At 43.0% G+C, this 24,323-nt stretch overlaps 1 protein-coding gene across 4 annotated transcripts in view; it reads right to left on the bottom strand.

Annotated features, from left to right (window-relative positions):
• Positions 1–15,995: 15,995 nt before the first annotated feature.
• The window catches only part of trim44 (tripartite motif containing 44), a 46,807-nt gene continuing 38,479 nt past the window's right edge, over positions 15,996–24,323 (bottom strand). For all 4 annotated transcript variants that reach the window (XM_030054605.1, XM_030054602.1, XM_030054603.1 and 1 more), the window contains one exon: positions 15,996–16,583. In XM_030054605.1, the coding sequence (XP_029910465.1) occupies positions 16,499–16,583 (85 nt within the window). In that variant the 3' untranslated portion in view covers positions 15,996–16,498. The remainder of the gene's footprint in view (positions 16,584–24,323) is intronic.

Raw genomic sequence — 24,323 nt, 5'->3', positions numbered from 1 at the left:
GAGGGGTCTTAGCGTGTCAGCTGGATCAGTTCAAACTTTGTCAAAGATCCCGGTTTGATAGTTCCTGTATGGGCCTATTGTCCTCATATTCCCGCAGTATTGCTTATGCCAAAAAGTACTTGATTCTGTTATCAGTGCTGCATATGTGATCACTGTCCACTTTGAATGACAGCATATCACAGCAGAGCCCACATTAGTCAGTATAAACATTTTACAAGTCCACGGGTTGTAAATATGAACACCCAAACAAAAGGAGACACTATCCTCCAAAACGCAAATCCTTAATATAATCAGCAACATTAATAAAACTAAATGCCTGTTGAGGGGGAAGCAGATTTGTCAGTCAATGTTAAATGGATTTTATTCTGCTTCCCTAGAGTTATCATTAATGTTAATGCTGCACTGCCTCACAAATTATGTAGCCTGATCCATGAACCAGAGCAGTATAATCTGTTTTTAGGGGCTCTACACTGGGGACTGCAAGCTAGAAGCAGAAATGGGCTCAACTACATTACTGATTGACACACTGTGTTTCAGTAATGCCCATCAATTAGTTTAGGCTATCTATAAACAGCCCAGACCTAATTAGCTGCTGGCCAACAAATGGACTCATTAGGGGACATTAAACTCTAATATGAAGGTTGTTATTGACTTAATCGCAGGAGAAAACCAATTAGTGTCCAAATTTGGAAAATGACTCTGCGAGACGATCTGATTGGTGACGAGGAGGGAGCGTAGCAACCTGGGATGACTTTGCCTTTGGGTGAATAGTGGCACTGGTATAGGGAGGGAGAGAGAGAGAGGAAGAGAGACAGAGAGGGAAGAAGAGAAAGAGACACTCAAACAGAGATGTAGCAGGAGACAAGGGAATGTATAACAGGAGTGAGAAAGAGGGACTTTGCACGGATGAGCATGTGTGTGTGTACGTGTGTGTGTGTGTGTGTGTGTGTGTGTGTGTGTGTGTGTGTGTGTGTGTGCGTGCGCACGTGGGTGTACAGAGGAGACTACGGGAGGAGAGCAAGTGAAGAAGCCAGAGGCGAAAAGAGTATCAGGAGGTGGATGAGGAAAATGGAAGAGAAATTGACAGAGTAGGAAGGTGCAAAAGAAGGTGTGAGAACACAGATGGTTTAAAAAAAAAAAAAAAAAAAATCATCGAAGATACTGTAATACAAAGAGGCAGGGGATGTAAGGACAGAGACTTTTGGGAAAAAAAAAATCTTAAGCTTTAATGTATAACACTAAGGTATTGCCAAGTATTGCACATTGCATATTGCTGTTCAAATATGCAATACTGTGCTCTGGAGGCCAGAGTACAGGAACACACAGGAGTCGATCAGATCTTTTTTAATAACATAAACAAAGTTTCCTGTTTCTATTCCTATTTCTCAAAGTATGTTAAAAGAGCTTAAGCTACATAATATATATCTATCTATTGTGGCTACAATCTTGTCAGTATGACCAAACCATGTAAAGCTGTTCATCCAGGATGACCCCCCAAACCTTTCCTTCATGGAGCTGCTCCAAAGCTGTACCTCTCAATGAGAGAAAGAGAGGCGAGTAACTCCTCAACGCAGGGTTAGAAACAAAAACAATACACTTGGTTTTTGAAACATTTAGCTGTAGCATATTATTATTCACCCAATTTGACAATCTTTCAAGTTCCATTTGAGCACTTAATTTATTTCATTTATACTGTTTGTGGACTTACATAGTGGAAAATAATTATTGTCATAGTTGCCTCATTTGACACGAAGAGTGGGTCATTAGTAAACACTGAGAAGAGAAGTGGGCCAAGACAACTACCTTGAAGAACCCCACACTCTAACTTTCTTGTAGCTGTGAAATGGCCATTAAGCACAGCGCATTCTATTAGTCAAGTAACCTTTCATCCAGCTGACAGCATTTACACTGAAGCCATATGACAAAACCTTTTTCTGTAACAATTATTCATCAGTATCATCAAAGGCAGCACTGAAGTCAAGCAAGACAGCACCAACGATTTTTTTTAAATCATTTATTTGACTCAACCAAACATCAGTCATCTGTGTTAAGGCAGTAAAGAATGAGTGGCCCAGTTGTTGATTGTGTTGACTGAGTAGATGTCTTGGTAAAAATGCAATAGAAAGGCTGTGTGCACTTTCAAATTTGGGCAAATTTGTGACCAGACTGACTTACTTTCAGCTTCAGTCATTACCTTACAAAGGGAATGTCCATGCACATGCAGCCCCTTGGAAATTAACATGGAAATGCAACCCATAAAGCTCCATTTTGTTATAACTGACTTTTAGGAACTCTCAGGAACTCTTTTAAATGATCAAATGTCTGCCCTCAATTCTCTGCCCTCTATTAATTCTATTGATTGTCATATTGAGAGTCCTTCAGTAACAGTATTTGCTTAAAATAGTTTGCTTCATGAAATAAAGTCCAGGGCATTGACACTGGTGAAGTTACTGTACGTCCACAGCAAAGTACTAAAAAAAGCAACTGTATTTGGTTAGCTAGGGTGGCTGTCCACCTCAGGCGACCCCAATGTCTGTTCAATACATTGACCATTGAGTGAACTTAGTTTTGAGTGTCCAGCTGCCAAAATGACAAATTATCATGGGAACTCGTACCACACATAACATATTCATCTTATTTCCTGCATTCTACATTGTAAGGTGTTACCCAATGTCTATGTAACCTTGTCAGCAGGAGTAGTTGTGTCCAGCAGCACTGGGGTTTTGCTAATATATCATTTTATCCATCAAGTGTATTCCTACAGGGGCGAGAGCAATAATACAAGCTAGGAGGCCTTCAGGACGACATGTCCTTGTCATGTCGCACTGCTGTTGGGTAACTGTGAAATGCCAAGGCCCCTGAAGGACTGGCAAAGGCTGTTCTCCTCTCTTGTGTTAGTCTCCCGACACTCATTTTACATTTAATAACTAGTGTGCTGATGTGAAGGACATGCATCTCTGTTTGTATGCTGCATGTGTGTGTGTGTGTGAGAGAGAGATACAGAAAGCACAAGAGAGAGAAAAAGACAGGAGAGAGGGACAGCCCTTTAATTATTTCAGCAAGTGTCTCCGCTTGCCCATTATGAAGCTGATTTCAGAGGAAAATATTGAGAGCAACGCCCACCTCTTCTCAACCAGCAGGACACACACGTGTAGGCTTACGTGACTAATTATGTGAGCACACACACACACACACACACACACACACACACACACAGAAGCACACACACATAAATATGCAAACACTCTTACACTAACCCTTACTTTCCTTCATGTTCATGCATTAATTGATTAATCAATCAGTTATCTGATCAATGTGTCATTCCTCTTTGACATTAGTTTGCACAGCTGATGTCTTGCCAGCCAGCACAGCAGAGATACCAGATAGGCATCAACAATTAAATCAGAGGGAGATGGAAAGGGTAGCTTGTGTGTGTGTGTGTGTGTGTGTGTGTGTGTGTGTGTGTGAGAGAGAGAGAGAGAGAGAGAGAGAGAGAGTGCGTGTCTGTCAATCCATGAGGCTCATGCTGAGAATCAAATGAGGAACTCTTACTGATTTGGGATTCCAGAAGCCAATAACAGAAATGCCCAAAGCATTACCAGTTCATTCTTAATTAATCTCGACAAAATGATGTACAGATTGCAACGGGTTACATGGCCAGTAGGGGAATACAAGCAAGCTGATGAACATGACAAAATTAGTACTCGCATATTTTTGGTATAAAATGCAGAGTTGTGAACACTCAGAGAATGAAATCCATCCCTGTCCCATCTGAACACAGGACGCCTGCAGAGCGCTGGCGGCCTGAACTGCTGACTCCAACAATGTCTAGTGCTCATTAGTATGCAAAATTCAAAATCATACTGGTCAGCATCCAAATGATTTATAACACAATGTGAGAAACAGCAAGTTACCACCTAAATGTAATGGTTTACATAAACACTTAGGCATACCTGTAACAGCAGCAAAGGTAACCATACTGTAAAAAAAGGATTACATGGTAATTTAGCTGGAAGCCAACCAGCAGCTGGCTTTGACTGACAAATTTCAGAATGGCTTGCATATGATAAATAGAACCGGGAGAGGCTGTTCTCAAGGCCACAATAGCGCTTTATCCCCCCTGCTCTCCAAACAACAGGCAGTGAGGTTTCAAAACAAGAGCCACAAACAAGGACAAGTCCAACTCAGTGATGGACGAGTCACTCTGGCTTATTCAAAATCATTGTAGTGAGTGAGTATCAAGCCTCCATTTCTCACATTTCATCCCACTCTAGAGCCATAATCTCTCTACTGATGTGCCGTCCTCACAAGCTTAAATGTTAATTACCTTCAAAATCAGTAAATGATTGTGGATTATAATATGTGGAATAAACAGATATAAAGAAAGCATCCACTGCTTGGCCTTCAGCTGCTTCTGCACGTTGTGAGACAGTCTAACCCACCCACCCAGCAGAAACACACCAACCCCCGTCACATCATCTTTTGTTTTTTTATTGCAGGTGTACAGCCTCTTTCCCTCCCTCTATCCACCTCTTCACCATCGCTCTCTCTCCTTCTCCCCTTAATCCACCTCGCAAAGGTGTCACTTGTGCCATCACTCAGTTTGTTCACATTTAAAGTCATTACTTCTGGTTATCAAAGACATAATTTAAATTAGTTCAGGATTAAACTAAAAAAAAAAAAAAAAAAAAAAAAAAAAAAAAACTGACTCCATTCAATTTGGCTTCACCCCACGTTATGCACAAGTCTAAGCCTATGTGACAACGTACATAGAGAAACTCTGGAAAGATGTTGTAGAAAGACAAAAAGAGAGTGACAGAGAGAGCAGATGGAAAACACAAGGACTGACAAGAGCATCAAGGCCAGAAGGTCATGTGATGGACTGTGGCTGCAAAGAGGAGAGGCACCAGTGCTTCCAGCAGATTTGACCTGTTTTATGGCAATAATCGTGGCTTGGCCCGCGTTCATACCCGTGGGCTGCCATGGTTTCATAGACCACCGGCAGTCGCAGGTGTTTTTTATGGGCCAAAGTGGACCACTCATTCCCTGCTTCCCTGCCACGTCCTGGCCCTTTTTTGCATTTTTCATGGGCCTGCTTAGTGCTCCAGGCTATATTTGTGTTAGATAAAAAGACCCAGATCTGTGGGAGGGTAACATTGAGAGTAACCTTGAGAATATTATAGCTGCTCTGGATGTTTAAGAGATGCTGGAATGGGTGAATATGCATAGTGCCAAGTGAGTGACATGTTTGAGCTATTGAAGTGTGAATTAGAAGAGAAAGAGCAGCGGACAGCAGCTGAGAACAAAAGAAAGTTGGAGGAAAGTAAGAAGCAAGAAGTTTTTTTTTTCTTTCTTTTTTTTTTGCTTAGGACTCAACAGCCAAATGGATAAAGATAGAGAAGTGTGTGTGTGTGTCATGGGGGTTAGGATGACAGGCAACATGAAATAACTTGAGTAGACAGAAAGTCGGGGGGTCAAGAGAGTTTTCATTCGGGGCACAATAGATGGGATCATGTCTGGGGTTTTAGGAACTGTTCAAAAGGTCATGTGGTAACCAAAGGAGAGGATGGCAAGAGGTGGCCAGCGAGATAACAAAGACACAGGAGCGCTGTTGTCTGGAAGTTTTCAGAAAAGGCCAAGATTGAAAGGGATAGTTTTAGCCCCGGTGCTGCTAGGTAACAGCTAAGACAGCATTAAGCGATTGACCATGAGATTAGGAAGTTGGGATTGAAGGGGTAAGAATCAGCACAGTGAGGGGTTAATGGTCAGGCGGCAGTAGTAAGGTCTCCCAGGCTCTGGGATAATAAGCGCCATCGCCACAGGGTTAGAACTCACGCCTGGCTGCTCCGGACTCTGATTGGAGCAGAGAGGAGAAGGGAGGGAGAGGAAAGGAAAACAGAGGGGGAGGGAGGTAAGGGAGCTTGTTGGGAACTAGGCCTTTGATCACCAAGTGAAGAATTACCAGCTCAGTACCCGCTGTGAGGCCCCAGCCCTTGCATAGCACCATGGGAAATGGTTCTGGTTGGTTTGGGGTACAGTGTTCAACAATGTTCATTTTCTAATTTGAAGCCCTTTCTCGCTCCATCTCTGATTAAGTCGCTGGCATGCACACACACTCACTCACACACACACACACACACACACACACACACACACACACACACACACACACACAACAAATAAATCGCTTTGTTCTGCTGCCATGCCGTGGGCAACCTCTCATTAGAGTCAACAGCAAGGAGCTATGTGGCTCTGACACACAAAAACATAGGGTGATGCCAGTCTACAGTCACACACATACACATGTGCACGTGCACACACACGCACACACACACACACACACACACACCCTTCTATACATGTCAACTGACACTAACTAAATGACTAAATAAGAAAAAGGTCTTCAGAACCATCCAAACAATACAGCCACCGAAAAGTAGAACATAGTTGAAATATAGGACATCGTTTGAAGTGCAAAGATAACATGTTGCGGAGCCTCACCATGTCTGTGACTGAACGGCACATGGAGAGAGCTATTCAAATTCTAAACAATGGGAAAATGTTCTGAAGCAACGTGATCCACCTATAAATGAATCCCCCCCGGTAGATAAAGGGCACACTGTTACAGTAAACAAAGCAACAAAATATTCAACAGCCGCGTGGAAATGTACGCGTCCTAATAGAATGTTGTATGCGGTATTTGGTTGCGTATCTCCCTGCCCTCGCGAGCATGCCTGGAGCCTGCCCTGCCGGCTGATGCAGAGGAGCGTTGGCCGGTGGGGTTTTCCCGCCTGCTGGAAGAGGGGAGGAGATGTGAGCATGAAATGAGCATAGCTTTGATCGTTGCTAATCCTCAGAGGAGTGGGCCACCTCAGCATGCAGTAAGGGTCTGGGGATAGGGGAGACTATTAGTGTGAATTTGTGTGTATTACTGTGTGTGTGTGTGCGTGTAGGGCAGGGGGCAGGGGGGCTAGTAATACAAACGTCTACAAATGCTTATATGGTTGTTTATGTGCTTGTAGAGTGTCTGAGGATGATATTTTGGAGAACGCGGAGACCGATCATAATATTTCATGGGGCGACAAACTGCCTCCTGCTGCCAAAGTGCCTTTAGGACCTAAACCCAGAACTCCCTATAAATGTCATTTGGGAGTACAGGGACCTGGCCTCCCGCTTTGTTTCCCTGTGGATAATTTAATTGAGAAAGTCTCATTAAATACCACTGCTGGTGGCGGCCGGGCACATACACATGCTGAGGCTGACCTTTCATCATAAGAACAATTAACACGACTGGGTGCTCGTTTAATCAGACGGGCGTTTTATTATCATTATCTTTATGGCGACTCATATATCATGGTTAAAGCCAAACCCCATTCACCTCGCTGTGGTTGCCAGTGCAATGAGGTGGGCACGGGGGTAAATGAGCATTCTGATTGGCTGAAAACATAATCTCAGAGCCGCCACAGAGGAAAGACACCGGGCGCTAAATTTTGGGAGAGAGTACTGTTTTACCGCATCCACTCATTTATTCCACTCCGTCATACGCAAAGCTTTCATGGGGGGAAAGGATTTTAGAATACAGCGGGACCATCACTCAAGTGTGGTGTGGATAAACAGATTCTGGTTCTCACAAATGAGCTGTTTCGTCCTCCTCTCTGTGTTTTCAGTCAGCATGCCAAGCGAATGTGTTTGCACGCATATTGATGCCAACTTTGTGCCCACTGTCTGCCACGTAAGTCGCTGTTAACGGAGATAGAGTGCCTACAATTGGAGTGATTAGACACGTTGTTAGGGACTGACCTTTGTAGATGGCATCTGCTGTTCGAAGGTTCTTGAGGGATATAGGGATATGATAGAGAGAGGGAGAGAGTTGTCTGTGCAACTATTTATATGAATGCCAATGAGTACATGCGCAGGTGTGTTTGGTATTCCGCCCACAGGTAGAGATCCCAAGGCCACTCTGAAACAGTCCGAGTTGCCTTGGGAGCGCTCCAGCTCTCACTTCACAGTCCTCCCGTGTACTGTTAGACCCTGCAGGGCACTCACAGGGGTGGCTAAAATTGGAACACATTCATCTCAGTCCTCTGACTGCCAGCACTAATGGGTGTTAGCCTGTTTTGGAGAGACAATGAAATTGGAGAAAGGCAGGATTTCAGTTTTCCTGCGGCGCACATGGACATGTGTAAAAAGAACAACCACATTTAATCTCTGCGAGCTGACATTTTTTAAAGGTATACACAGTTTGACTTCGGTTTGACAGCCTCATCTTTGCCTTGAAAGCAAAGACTGCTTTGTATCCCCTCACCTCCCCCTGTTTCATTGTCCTGGCATGTCAGTTTACTGCAAGCATAGAATTACGTTTCATTTGTACAGTGGAAAGACCAGGCATATCCATAAAGCTAGACAGAGTTAGACAAAAGCCTATTTCAACATTTTCCTTGCGTGTTATGACATGACATATGATATGATATGAAATAATATCACACACTTTGCCGTCCCCGTAGGGAAATTTGTCTTGGACTCAGAAGTCATTGCATTTGAACAAAGAGGCAAACAACAAACAGCCATATATGGGACACATGACACAGCCAACCCATCATTGTAACAGTAAGAGCATTAGTGAAAACGTTATTGCACATCCCAGATGACTCTTAAAATGATTTAACATTCCTTCGGGTGCTCCGTAACGTCTGTCAGAGGGCAGAGGGTCACACTCAGAGTGGGGGGCATGGGACGGGTCTGCCAGTCTGCTCTGTGCACCTTTCTTCCCTATGATCTTCATGGCAGTCCGCACCAAGCAGGAGCTCTTAGATGTTAGGTGAACAGAGGTTACCATACCATGCCTGTATCCTGTACCTGATCAGACTCTCTGAAAGACAGTTTGTTAGAACAAGAGCACAACTTTCTGGTGAACTCTGTACAACCTGAGCATTCTGAACCTGAGCCTTCATGATACAGCTCAGGTTCCATGTACTCCACTGCAGACAGAGGACGCATCAGTATTGCCACTGAAACTGACTGAAAGTGATTCCTGAACCACCTATGTAGAAAAAAAAAAGAAAAAAAAATGGATAGACCTCTCTCAGCAGGAAAAGACTTTTACATCCTGATAGTTTAATTATGTTCTCTATACCTAATGACGACAAGAAATAACTTTTTAATGAAAATTTTCACATTTTAGTTTACCACCCCTAGGACTATACTATTTTGATTCATTGTCAACAGTTGCATAAATGTGTATATCATGTTGAAAAAATGTGAACAACTCCTCTGTCAAACATGAAGGCTGCACCACATAAGTCATTCCTCTTTCTGATACTGTGGACCAAAAACCTCTTAAAGCTTTAAATGCCATACAGGTTTGTTAGTAATGCACACATTTGGAGTGATGTATAATGAGTGTGGAGTATAATGGAGTAAAATATTCATTTCACTGAAAGTAGGTACCGGCCAAATATTCATAAAAAGGAATTACCTATCAGAAAAACTTTCAAGGTTAATAGGGGAGTTTTATATGATCTTTTGCATATTTTGTACTCACTTATGCACCTGATAGCATTCAAAATAAGACCTGTATGTTTCTTTAAGACATCCTCTACCTGCAATGCAACTCTAAATCCAGGTGCAAAAATGGCCTCCTACCCACAGTTTATATTTCTGTTCTTTAACGCGCCTTTTGAACTAAACATCACTTGCTATTTATTATCTTTCACTCTCCCTCTGACACAGTTTGCAGGAAAATATCTCCCCTTGAGACCACAAGTGTAGTCTTTCCCAAAAGAAATAATAATAAAAAAAATCACAGACATAACAGACTGAAATATCTATGCTGCCAATTTGCTGCTCCAGTTTAGGAGAAATCTATCAAACAGTGGCTGATTCCCTGGGTATCAACAAAACAAAACAACAACAAAAAACCTACTCACTATCGTTCCTCCATTTCTTTTTATTTTTCCTCTTGTGATGTTTTACATTTAATGCTGATGAGTGGATGTCTACTGGCAAACTGTTTTCCCTGTGTGGGCTACACTGAGTACAGTTTGCCTTCCAGACATGCCGTGTTCGTTTGTGGTATACCATTCCAGTAGCGCCGTTACCAGGAGCAACATCTTGCTGTCCATCCAGTGGACGGGTTGGAGTGTGTGTGATGCTGCAGGGGCGGGTGGCTCACTCCGTCCCCCTGCTGAACAGGGACACATATCCGCCGGTGCAATGGAGAAATGTCCTCTTTCAACAGCGAAACAAGGAAATCGAAACGTGTGAGGGCATGTGGCTATGGGAGAAACAAGGCTGAGCACTTACAGACATTAAATTAGTGTTGTAATTGTTCTCCCAAATTCAGTTCTGCACGGCTCCTGGTTGAGAGGGTTTTACTTATCCCCATAATCTCCTTTCAAAGCCTTCAAGAGGGTAAAAAAAACTTTGTTTAGCGAGATTCCAAAAAAGATTAAAAGGACAGCACAAGAGTACATGTCTAGTAAATGTCTTATCATCATCGAATCCAATTAGGATCTGATTTTTAAGCTGTTCGTCATCTTGATTAAGCGATCGCCATGGGGAGGCTGCCAAAGAAGCATTTTGTGTGTAGGCGGGAAGTACAAGGACAGGCAATATTATATCATGACAGACAGGAACAAAAGGAGAAATATCAAACTGACTGTCCAAACTCTTACTGACATTAAGGTTCCAGTGTTAGCATTTTCTATATATATATATATATATATATATGTATATTTTTGTACTTCCTATTGCTCCTGAAACCTTGATCAGTTTGGAATCACATATAGCAGCTCCTCACAACTGTGTGGTTCATAATCCATTCTACTGACCTCAGTGTACAGGAAAGCCTTTGTATTAGAAAGGTCAGCTTAACTTCAAAGTGTACTAACATATTAAAATCTGATCCTCAGTCAGACCTCATTTGTGCTCTGTATCTTTTGCCTCTTAAAATCCTAAAGCAAAGACCAAGGACACTGGATTAAAATACTTTTTTCAAGTCCTGTGGCCTCTAAACGACAACAGTGTGTAGGCGGCATGGACTTTACTTCAATCTCCGTGATTCATTTTTAATCAATCAACCTACTGCCTTCAGGTGTCTACTTTTTGCTTATCTCCTGTCCTCATTCGGTGTGGTATTTTTACCCAGTCACTGCTGTCACAGTCTCTTAAGGATGCAGATCTATCCTCTAATGCAGATGCCTCAAATTTGCGCATTGTAAAATTGTTCAAAAAAAAAAAAAAAGGAAAGAAAAGGAAAGGGAAAGAAAATAGGCAAAAAAGCTGAGAGGAGCATTAGAGGATCATTCCCAACCCCACAAGACACTGATGCCAGGTGCAAATTGAAAGCTATTTTGAAAACCACGCTGTGCAACAACAGGTACATGTGGTTTTTTTTAAATTATGCAAATTAACAGCAATTGATCTCCCAGTCTTACAATGAAGAGCAACAAATAAAACTAAATGACAAATGATATGCCTCTTGTTTAATTATAATAGACGCTTTCCTTGTTTGATGAGAGGCACGGTGCTAGAGCTTTGATTGGGAACAAATTTTAGAATAAAAACTGTACTGCTCCGTTAGCACAGGGAACTATATGTGAATACAGTGTGGAAACATACTTAGGCAAACCCTAGAAGAAGGGAATAGTACCAGTTTGATCTTGTAATGCTTCCCAAATAAAAGCTTTAATGCTGACCCTCTCATCAAACACGGAAGCATCTTTCTAATCTGGTAGCCTTGGGGCAAACCTGGAGGCCAGACGGCCACAGCCTTCTGTCTTCCCAGGCCTGGCCAGAGCAATTACTACTGCTGCCTCACACACGGACCTGTGTCATCACGCAATTAACAAGCTCCGGAGGCGTCTGGGCAACCAGAGAGGGACAGACCGTGTACACAGCATGAGTGATGAGAGGAGAGAGGGAGGGAGAGAGGCAGAGATGGAGTGAAAACAAGACAGGTTGCCAGGTTTTAGTGAAGAGTTAGTGTAGGCGGGTGGCGGAAATTGTGGCACTTTTATGCGAGAAGAAAAATAAGGAGAACATAACATCTCAGTAGTTTAACAAGCCTTTCTGGAAATTTAATCTCCCCCTTTGATGTTACAATATGGACAATAATTGTTTTATACCTATGCACACCTACATGTACCTTTGGGGAGAGATTTTGGAGGGCAAGTACTAGTTTTTCCAGCTGCATTCCACATTCCTCCTTTCTTGTGAAGATGATTCATCATGGCCACGACACAGAGAGAGAGGGAGAGGAAAGGAGAGAGACAGGAAGAGAGAGAGAGAGAGAGTATAATGTGTTACAGATCCCAGTTGGAACAGTAGTAGGTGTTATATGCGCAGGGTGTTCATTCTATTCAGAGGCATGTTTAACTATCAACGGGAGGGAGCCAGCATCCCGATTGGTTTTCACTGCATCCACCCCATCATGATCCCCATCTCTATTACCGAGCATGCAAACAGTTTTTGTAGCCCCACTGCAAACTCCATTCTGAGTTTTTATTCCCATCGCGGGCCCTAGCAGGAGCTGTGGGTCCATGCTCTACTGCCCTTCTTATCACAATATCCCCTCGGTCTCTTTCCCCTCCCATATCACAGTTCCTTTACCTATCCAGATAGGACATTCAGACAGGAAAAGACTGCAGAGAGGCCAGAGACAGAGGCCCCGTGGTGTTTTGGCTGCCTCGGGGACGTAAGAGTGATAGAGGCTGTCGGAGAGAGAGATGGATTCCCTGGTCTCCTGTCCACCCAGTCATTGTTCATGAGCTGGAGCTGCCAGACAGCTGTCTGTACCTGTCACCCCTGACAGATGCCTGCTCTCAGTCAGTTCTGGACGGCCCACAGCCTGCACCGCCCTCTCACTGGCTGGATCACATATGAGCCAAAAATCAATGACCGTTCATCAATCTGAAGTTCCAAAGCTGAAGCAAGGAAAAGATTGATTCTTCATCTGTTGGTGTTTTTTTTTTTTTTAAGAGTTTATACAAATGTCTTAATCTTGTTTTGGATGCAGTAATGTGAAACAGAGAAAGTAAGACATCTCAACATATCAAAGAATGTCACTTTTTCTGTGTTATGATCTTACTAGCTTTATCCCTGCTCTACAACTCCATTTGTATCACTCTGGAAACCCACACAAATCACCATGAGGCGTGAAAACAGTTCACTAGAAAGTGACACTACCCATGAGGCCCCCCTATACGTTCCTAATACCGTGAGTGATATCACATATAACACTCATCTATGGTTTCAGTAAGTAATCAAACCCAAAGAAAATTTAAGAAAATTTTTAAATCCAAGGTAGAATCCTTTGACTTATGCCTATTTCCTTATGTGTATGTGTATAAGTACGTGCGTGTGCGTGTGCATGTGTGTGTGTGTGTGTGTGTGTGAGAGAGGAGGCCAAGGGGAAAGATGAATAGGAAAGTGCATTTACTGTGATACAAGCAATACATTCTCTTGAATCATACAGGAACAAGCAATCTGAGCAAGGGTGGAGGTGGGGTTTCTTCAAATAAACTGCCATCTTTCACAGGCTAATGCACACGCACACGCACACACACACACACACACACACACACACACACACACACACACACAGACACACACACACACACACACTCAAAAGCATGTACATGCAGCACACACACATAGATCTAAAAGCAATGTGTGGTCTATTCTCAGAAAAAAATTCCCCTTTCTCTTCCAGCTCCTGCATGCTAATAAACAGAATCATTAAGGCATGTCATAGTGGAAAGGTGGGCGGTGGAGCTGCTCCATTACTGTGAAACCACAGACTCCAACTGTCTTTTATATGATGGTAGAGAGGAATAAGCGCTGTTAAATACAGCAATCAAAGCCACATCACCACTAGCAACCATGTCACGTAACTAATTCAATCTCACAACCCGTGAGGCAATTAATTCCTGTCAATACAAATACACAAATTGTCTCTTATGCCCATCAGGACGAGGTCTTATGGCTGTGCTTGTGTTTATTTGTGTGTGTGTTTTTCTTTGTGTGTACGTGTGAACACACTCAGCGATGTGAGCGGAACTCGGGAGAGCAGGTGTAATTGGGTGTGGAAAAAAGGGAACCTTGTGGTCTCCCTGGTTAAATGAGATCAGACAATCTTCTCCTCTCCACTTCCTCCCCAGACAACAGGCACATTGTCCCCCCTCAGGTTTGTTATTATTTCTTTGATCATGTTGGACTCAATGATAGAGGCAACACAGATGACAGGATGGTGATTATTTGTTGAAACCGGCCTACCTTTGATAGGATGAGTCTGTGTGTTGCTATGCCTTCACACAGTGGGCTTAAATCAATTTAGTCACAGATACACACACAAGGAAAAAAAGTCTGAGGGCGTCTGAGTGCTATGTTCCTCCAACAGTCTGCAAATGCCGGGGATCAATGCCCCATACAGTAAGTCATTAAGCCCCAATTATTTCTATATAGGGAAACTCAACAGAAAATGCAAAACCACGTGTTACCACTCAGATAGCCATGACCAGCGGCTAAATGAGTTTCTCTAAGTCAATATCTCAATGCACCGGGAGCAGAAGTGCTGAGAAAGCATTCACGGCTTGATGGAGCGTCTTAGCTCAGGTTGAAAGCAGGTGTAAAGCCAATGTGTGCTGCATGGTGTAATTCTTAAAAGGCAAGAGAGGGAAAGAGAGAGAGAGAGAGAGAAAAAAAATCCAATTGAGTGTGTGTGTGTGTGTGTGTGTGTGTGTGTGGGTGGGGGGGGCAAAGTGTTTTTGATTGTGTCCGTGAGCTGAAGAAAGTGGGTTCTGGCTTGTTGCGGGTCTATAGGCGAGAACTGCATTTAAAAGGATCCATCGTGAAATACACCGAACTTAAAAAGCTTTCCTGCTCCCATTCCCCCTCTGCTTCCCAGCTCGCTATTCCCAGCCCTATGTGGATGGGAAGTGCTATGAATTTTAATGAAGGGAAACTGGAGGTCCTCCCCTTGTTTTACGCCCACTCTTCTCCACTTCATCTCTCTTCCTGTCTCTATCATTTCGACACGAGCCACTGAGTTTTCGTGAGAATGGCGTCCGGGACAGCCGATGGTCTTCGGGTGCTTGTACTGTTTTGAAAGACACGTCATGACAACCTTGTTCTGAAAATATGAATGACAACCTCAACAACTAATCTAAGAAATAGGCTGCTGTTTATTTATAGATTTAAGACAAAAATAGACAAAAATAAGAGGGAACATCAGACAGTTTGATTCATGTCTGCTGTTACACAGGAATAGAGACTGAGCTGTTTGTTGGTATTATTTCAGTAGGCTGTTGACACATCAACATTTCCCTTGGGTGGGTATACAACTCTCAGTGCAACTTAGTGCAGTGCTACAGTACTAAAGTCATGCTGTTGTCAAAAATGTCCTACATATTACAGATGACTCCTCTTTCAATTCTGAATTTAAGGCAACAGAATAAATCACATAAAAAACAATTGTTAATACAGACAGATCCTCAGCAGTAAGTCATGAGTCAAAGATAAGATTGAGCAGACCAAGACCGAAAAGTGCGAACACCTGTCTGGGCTGTACTCTGTCACACACACTGCAGATTGTATGGGAGTAATGAGCCTTTACATTACAGAGAATGCTGATATTGCAGGAGTGCTACTTTGCAAAGCCAAATTACAATTCGATTTTCACCTAACATGGTCCCAGCAACATTCGCCAATCAATGGGCGTCAAAATGTCCCCTGATGACGGATCTGAGCGATTTTAGAGACATTTGCTCACAAGCAAGCATGTGCACATCTACAAGCATGAAGACGGCAAAACCTAAAGCTGTACAAAGACGAGAAAGGGATTGAAAAGGAAAGAAGGCAGAGGAGCAGGAGGATACGACTAGACTTTACAGACACCTGTATTTCCCTTTCCCACAATCACAGTAAAACACCAAGAACACCATTTTATAGTATGTTCTCTCAGTGATGTAAGGCATTGTGGCATCTCATAAATGTTCTTTTTATGTGTGTGGCTGTCCATTATGTGTGTCAAAACGACAGAATAAAAATTAGATCGCGAATAAATGAACAGTGAAGCGCACCCTGTCATAGAATTTTCCATTTCTGACATCTGTTGGGCTTAACAGATGCTCCGCTCGGCTGCCTACCCAGACTCCTCTCTGAGTCAGCCAGGCTCACCAGTCAGCCAAGGATCTGACTGGCTGTGGAAATTGAGCCTGATGGTAATTGATTGCACAGAACTGGTGTGCTTCAATTAAAGAAAGTTAGTAGCTAGTGAGGAATTAAAAAGTTTGAGAGCAGAGAAGACGTGGCCATCCATATTTGTCACACCAGCCTTCCTCAAGGTCAGCTCACTGTCGGCAGGCATCTGGAGGGGAGGGGAGCAGGGCAACACGGCAGATGGGGATGGCCAGACTTGCAGCTCAACAGGGCTGGGGGCTGGGGGCTGGGCTGGTGCAGACATTTAAGGATAGGTATATATGGCCAATATCCACCAGTATCAGGGGGCGTGGCCCATCGACGGTCCAGGCTCATCATCTTCGTAGTCCCGGGGGTCCATGGGGTCTCGCCTTGGCTCTGGCAACCTGAAAGAAAGACAACACAACCAGACAGATCAGATTCGTGTCCTTTAATCCTTCTTTTTTCTCCTCTTTCACACACACACACACACACACACACACACACACACACACACAGGCACACAGATGCGCTCCCCACCCACATACACTCACTCATGCACACGCATTATGGAAATATAATAAACCTTTGTGAAATGTAATCATCTTCAATCAAGGTACGCCTTAAGTAGAAATCATCCATTCTGTTGGTTATATATTAGTGGCTCTGGAGTGACAGAGACAAAGTGATTGCTAAATTGCAGGGACCTGTAGCAATCTGAGCCAGGCTGATAGATTCCATTTCACTGGGGGCAGTCGGCACTAATCACAGGCTCTAATTGGACAAGTTTGTGAGGGTGACAAAGCAGCGCCTCTCCCTCGGAGACTGAGACAAGCAGCATCTCTGTCTCTGTTTCCTACACAGTAACCTCTCCTAATCCACACTGTACCTGTGTTTAATGATTTCCCCATCAGATCGACATCCGTTTCCAAAAACTACACGTAAGTGAGTTTCTCAGTTGACAGATTTAGTGCACTTGACCATGTTTTTGGTAATTTAATGTACTCTGGAGCAAAACCATTTAATTTCAGGGTTTAATACAATAGATCCCTACAGCCTTAGACGGCTGGTGTGCATTACTCAGTGTTCACTGTCCTCTCTCATGTCCTCTCTCAAAAATTAAAACAGAGGAGAATGTCCTACTCAAGATCAGCCAGGCCTTGTCAAGCCCATCCCTCACAATGTTTAGTTGTTACCACCGGGAGGCTCCACTATCTTATTTCTGGAGAAAAAGCCAGTAAGTAAGTGAGTGACATACCGGTTTCTAGGCCACCCCCCCAGTGGGGGTCTGGCAATGATTCAGTGTATCCATCAAGATTTGTTTCACACTGCCATAACGGCAAGTGAACCTTTTGACATCTACATTGTGAATGGTAGATGGCAGCAGTAAATCTAGACCACCAAAAACAGCCTACAGGTAAAAATTGCCTAAAGGTGATAGCCTCAGGGTAAAGAGTTTTAGACTACCAGACGTATGCCAATTTACGTTGCGCTGTAGACATTTTAATCTGTCAACATGGCAAACTGGGCTCTGCTGTTATCAGGGTTTGCTACACATTTTCCAATGTTTAAAATCCCAGACTACTGATAGCTGCATGTTTATCATGCATTTATACTCCAACTGTTTTATGTGCTGGCAGCTTCATCACAAATGATGAGACACCAGGTGCTGATGATGAGCTCCATGTTTTTTTCCCCCCTTCCATATGACTAATGAGGGCTGCCTCGCTCATGTTAGAGATGTTGGATGACAGTTTGCAGCATGCTCTTTACTCTGTTTTAGGGTACTTCATCAAACGTTTATTTTTTTATATTTTAGATGGATAAGCCATTTCTCAGAAAACTTGCATTTTGCGGTCTTGGATGGGATGGTGCAGCAAGTGCCACCGTGGATTTGTAAGCTGTAATATGGACAGGTGTTGGTCTACCCGGCCCAATAAATGGAGAACATATTCAGCTGGCTGCTCCAAATGTCAACAAAATCAAAATATGCTGCTTGTATGATTAATTTATTATTGGAATTTTGGAATTAAGCTCATAATCATAAACTCAAAATCATATTCCATACTTTCCCACACTTTTCCAGACAGTGTAGTAACCCTGTGATATGGTTTCTGCTTTGACTGACTCTACACAGCTGGTATTAATAAACAATTAAGGCTTTATCATCTGAGGTGTGCGCTGGCATGCGCTACATGTGGCAAATAATGTTAAACCATGAGGTTTGCTGCTATGTACACAAGAAAGAGGAACTATCTGAAAGCAGGACAGCACTGGCCTCTATCATGCTCAAAACAAATATCTCTTTTTGACTACCATGGGTATCCTGGAACTTTCCATAACCCGAGACATGCCACAACTTGTAAATTTCAGGGGCTGCCTTTTGTTTCCTTTTCCACTGCATGGAGAACCAACCGTGAAGGATAGGAAGTGCCCCATATATATATTTTTTTTCTTTTCAATCCTGTCTGTATTCTTGCTTCATTTTTTCTGATTGTTTGGCTGCGCACTTGATGCCCAACTCTCCTAAATTCTGAGAAACTTTTAAAATGCACTTTCATTTCTAAGAGATGAGTCACTCTCCTGCTGAAAAGCATAAAACTTCATTTACAGGCCGAGTCAAACAGTCAGTCAAATCAAAACAGTCGCTTTTTGACAGATGTATCAGCCTCTGATGCTTTTCTACACAAGCATTTTTCTGCCAGTGAGGAGGGAACAGTTTTTTTTCTTCTTACTACTTGGTGCCACTGAAAAAGCAGCCTGCTCTTGGCCAATGCTGCTGCAGTAGCCGCTGTGAGGAGACCGTTTTCTCGTCACGTCCTGCTCGCTTCCCTAGACAACGGCAATACTACGGCCCAGTTACTGGTATGTTGTTTGTTAAATAATGCACACAAGGCATTCAAACCAGCTACTTTATTCTCCTCAAATACTGATAAGGGTATGCACCCATTCATTTGTCCAACTTGCGATTTGCATTGTTTTTGTCATTTGTCTTCGCAGTTTGTTTTTCGCTGGCTGCTTTGTGTTGTAGTCTGCTGATAGTGCATATTTACGGAAGTGCTGCCAAGTCAATGCTTGTTCCAGAGGCAAACTGAACCTTTCAAGTTCGGTGCCCATGAGCCAAAATGGTCCAAACTTTGCAAAAAAAAAAAAATCAGAAAGCTCAGACAAAACACTACAGGTGTGAAAGCCATACTGATATGCATTTTTATGGTGAACAAACTGGACAAGCAGTAAACTGCTATAGCACCATATTTTCAAGATAAGGGTACATTTTTGGTTCAACGCTAACATCAGTAACACAGCTTTGGGTCAGAACTGATGTCATATCACTACTCCAAGGCTGTATTAGGGTATAAAATCTAAAAATATCGTGCTATAATTCTGTACCAAGTCCGTTTCTTGTTCACTGTAAAGAGAGCAGCTACATATTACAACGGCATGGCATCATTGTTTAGCGGCTTGTTGTCTGGTTTCTACCTTTAGAGAGTGTGGCTCATGATCACAACTAAAGCAGGACGTAATACAAATCTATAAAAGTGGTTACACAACACAGTATAAAAAAAAAATGGATGAATAATTTCAAAGAGAAGCACACTGGATGTTTAATAAACTATATGTACAATATAGTAAGAATCAGCAGAAGTTTGTAGATCAATGAGAGCAGTGGGAGCAGGCAGGAATGTGTGAATTAAGACGAAGATGGTGAGACAGACGAGAAGATGAGCTAGAGGTGCCTTCTTGAGCTTGGCTACTATGCAAAAAGATGAGCTCTTGGGGTGTACAGTACACCTAATGGGGTGTAGATAGACAGATAAAACACTGCAGTACATATTTCTCGCTAATTGAGCTTTCAGTTTAAAGTGCATTCCACACAAACATTGAAAAACAGTTTACAAAGAAAGGAATAAAACACAAACAAAAATATAACAGGAAAAAAAGGATTTGGCATAAACAGTGCCTTTTTACCTATAGAGGGACTTCACATAAACCGGCCAGCATGCAGAGCTGTATTAGTGTCACATTATGGTTGCATCATCCAGTTTTACAACCTCAGCTGTCATACATTGGTCATGAATGTGTTAAGACAGTCCAAGGAAATCTTTTGTCACCGTTTTGCAGGCCTGCACACTTGCAGCATAATTTGTCCAATGTTAAACCTGACATGGTCCTCTTAAGGGTCAAGGAAGTGGAACTGATTTGAGACTGGTCAGGACAGACTGTCAGCCCAGATAATCTTCTAATGTGAGGGGTTTACAAATTAAATATTCACTACCTCACTTTGCTCAGAGACTGATCAGAGCCATACCCCTGACAAATTTGTTTGATATTTGTGAATTGATCTCTGGACGGGTCTTGTGGTGTGTGGGGATAACAGATTAAACCTAAAAGTGATAACTCCCCCCCCCCCCAAAAAAAAAAAAAAAAAAAGAAAAAAGAAAAAAGAAAAAGAAAACCGAAAAGGAAGAAAATAACAGTTGTGTTTCTGTCAAAGACAAAACATCCAAACTAATGAGAACAAATGGCAACTGCTGGCATTCCATTAAGGTAACCAGAAAGATGAGAGAACTGCTTTGTCACTACTTTTCATGGATAAAAATGGGTTTTCTAACATGTACAGTGTTGTTCCACTTCACAACATCGACTAGCTGTTATCAACAGCCTTCAGGCTATGTATGAAATTTGCAGATAAAAAACAGCACCACAACAGCAAAGTAATTTAGGGTTTACATTGTCACACTTGTCACACTTGTCAAATATGCGAGTACAGCCATGGCCATAATGGGATATTTGATCATATAATATTTAAATGAGAGACTCTGCATGAGAATTAAGTATTCTCCAGGCCAAGGAGTAAGAAACTGTCTGAACAGAATTGGCATTGTTTTGTTACAAGAATAATTTTTTGATCGAATAATTTGCTGGCCAGTGACGGATTGTTGAAACTGCTCATTTTTTAAGAGCTATACCTTTTGACATTCAAGTTCAATATTATTCAAGAGGAGGTATGACAATGTTCTCATCTCCTCTGTAATTGTCCTTTAGGAATTCATCAGATGTTAACAACCACATAAATTGCTTTGGCTGTAAGAAATGCATTACAAACCTTAGCCATATACCTTGTACCGTGGTCGCTACTACACACTTAGCACTATAACGTCTCTGGTAATTGAGGTCCTGAACCATCACTACCATTTCCTCCACTCTTTCTCCTGGGTGTCTGTCAAGGACACTTTTCGACCACTTTTCCGTCCTCGCCTCTCTAATGCTAAAGCCTCTCTCAGGTACTTGCTTCCCTCACTCTTATCCCTCAGCCTCTCTCTGCTTGTTCATGGTGCACGCAGCACAGTCTTTGGGAGAAAAGCTACACCTCTGTTAATAGGTAGAAGCATCTTTTGGAGCGCTGTTCCTGCAGTACTTCCTCTCTGACACACTTGTGAAGGCAGAAACAAAGAGCTGCTTCCTCTCCCACCAAGCACCTCCAGGAGGAGCACATCATCACAGCACAAACTCACAAGAGGGCATTTCATCAAAGAGCTGCTACAAATGTGTGCACGCATGCATGCACACTTGGTGCAAAGGTATGTGTGCGCGTGCATGCACATACACATGCACAAGCGCCAGCTTACTGACTGCCAAAAAGAAATGACTTGATTTTGCTCATGGTGCACATATACTATTGATATATACAGTGAGTTTGGCTAGACACTGTTTCTCAGTGTGCAGTAGCAATCAAACTAAGTGTGTATGACTGCCACTGCACACTGAACGAAGGGCGTCTTGCCCGAAACGTCTGTGCAGCAATAAAGATATTTTTATTGATGTGCTGTATTGAATTCTATTTGAATTGCATACTTTGAGGATTCAGAACACAATATTCAAGATATTTAAGTTCATGTTGAGCATGTTTTTCAACTGTCTATGACAAACACAGTCACACCCACACATGTACATACACTTCTAGAGTTACACTGCTGTAGAGATATAGCATCTCATTTTAGTATGCAAATACTTGGAGATTAATAATTCAAAAATACATTCTCTGTACAGAATCTTGGCAATGTTAGCATGTGTGCGTTGCTGGACCATGCCAATTTTGCTCAGTATTCAAACTGTCTACAGCATTAGACAGGCTGTTCACTCTTGTTCTCAGCACAGCAGCGAGTCTCTGTTGAGCTAAGCACGCATTCTCACACAGCTCCCTCCTGTCTGGGATGGTATTTGGGGTAAAACGTTGGCAGACTTATTTGTGTAAGGCAATTTCATCTTGCATCTCCAGTCAACCAAAACAGTCACCCTGCTCTTCGTAAAAAATGTAATTACAAATATATTCATATGGCACAAAGTGAGGCCTCCACTACTGAGGCAAATGAACTATTTATATTCAGACGGTCCTTGCTAAGCCTTAGGACACATAGATGTAATAACTTATTTATTCCACCCGCTGGGAAAAGGCCATTACTTGAGAGAGTGAGAGAGAGAGAGAGACAGAGGGAGAGGGAGAGGGAGAGGGAGAGAGAGAGAGTGTGTGGGGGAGGTGGGTAAGAAGGGAGTAACTAAGAGAGAGGGACAGAGTGAAGCTCCAACATGCAACAGAAAGGCAGTGGGTGGGTGATGTATTCCCTACAAGTTAAAATCCTTCCTTTGTTCTCTTTTTCTGTCTGTTCATCTCCCTTGGCCTAAGAAAAAAAGATCACTTTACGTGTGTGTGTGTGTGCGCGTGTGTGTGTATGTGTGTGAGTGGGTAGCGTGATTCCTGGCGACTTTCCGGGTTCTTTCCATCCATGACTTATTCATAGGCTTTAATGCAGTCGATGTATTATTGATCAGGACCAATCATTGCCTCCTCCCCTTGCTGTGACCGTGGCCTGTGGACAGGGGCAAGCTGAGCTGAGAGGCCGGCTCCAGAGCTCACTGTCTGGGGATCAGTGATACAGACTAGCTGGGCGAAGGGTGATGGATTACAAGAGCCTTGATGTGTGGAAGTTTGGGACTTTGTGTGTGCATGTGCATGTGCATGTGAGAGATGGGGCAGAGGAATGGAGAAGGGCTAAGATTTTATATGGGATTGATAGAGCAGAATTAAGCTCATCTTGCTAATGTCTCCTCTTCGAGTAAAATGGAAACGTTTCTCCATTAGCTCTAAAATGAGTCAATTGCTCGTGGAGGAAAACCTCATGAGGAATCACGGGGAGGGAGCAAGTATGATGCTAACCCCGATTCTGACTTTTGTCTCTGTCTCTTTCCGCCTCTCTCTCCGTCTCATTCTGTTCTTTTTTTGGCCTCGGCCCCACGGAGCTCTCTCAGAGATGGAGCAGGGAGGGGTCCTTGCCCTGATTAAGTTTGAATTCCCTGCTCTTGGCAGAGAAGCTGCAGGACTCCTAAGTCATCATCCGGAAACACTCCCATCATGCTCTGGCTGCCACCGCTGCCTCGCCAGCTTGATCCAGCCTCATTGCCATATGAATAATCATACTGCAGTAGCTTGGACATGAAATGTGTTTGGGGTGTGTATTAGAGTGTGTGTGTGTGTGTGTGTGGAGAGATGAAGAGAGGCAAAGGAGAGGAGAAGCTGAAGAGCAAACGGGGTAGAGGATAGGGGAGTGAGGTTCTTCTTGATTAAGCAAAGAAGCTGAATGAAAATAACTCTGTGTGCATAGCACTGGTGGCAATCATCCGCAGGGGGAAATAAGTATTGTAATTTGCATTTCCAAACACTGGTGATGCTGTCTAGGCGTACTCCATCACATAATATGGCAGGGCCCATTTCTCAAGCCCCTGGGGCCTATGAGGTTTGGCCTAATGAGAGAGGATCCTTAATGGTTATTGATAGAGCCCATGAGGACATACTCTTACCCTTGCTCTCCAGTGAAGCACTGCACTCTGCCACTACTTAATGAAGTAAAACCTGTCGCCTCTCTGGGATGATTTAACACTACAAACAGCTTTATGACGAGAGATGACTAAGTGTGATAAAGAAAGAGAGAATTAAGACAGGAACGACATAAGGAGAAAGACTGCACTGATGGGATGAATGAAAGAGAAAAAAGAGGGAAGAACTGGCAGAAGACAATGTACTGTTAAAAAGGGAGCATACTGCGGGGTATTATGAGTGATTTGCCGTCTTTGCTGAATCTAACTGGCCA

The sequence above is a fragment of the Myripristis murdjan genome, chromosome 6 (genome assembly GCF_902150065.1).
Source record: "Myripristis murdjan chromosome 6, fMyrMur1.1, whole genome shotgun sequence".
Lineage (NCBI taxonomy): Eukaryota > Metazoa > Chordata > Actinopteri > Holocentriformes > Holocentridae > Myripristis > Myripristis murdjan.
The sequence above is the reverse complement of the archived record's forward strand: the minus strand, read 5'-3'. Positions and strand labels throughout refer to the sequence as shown.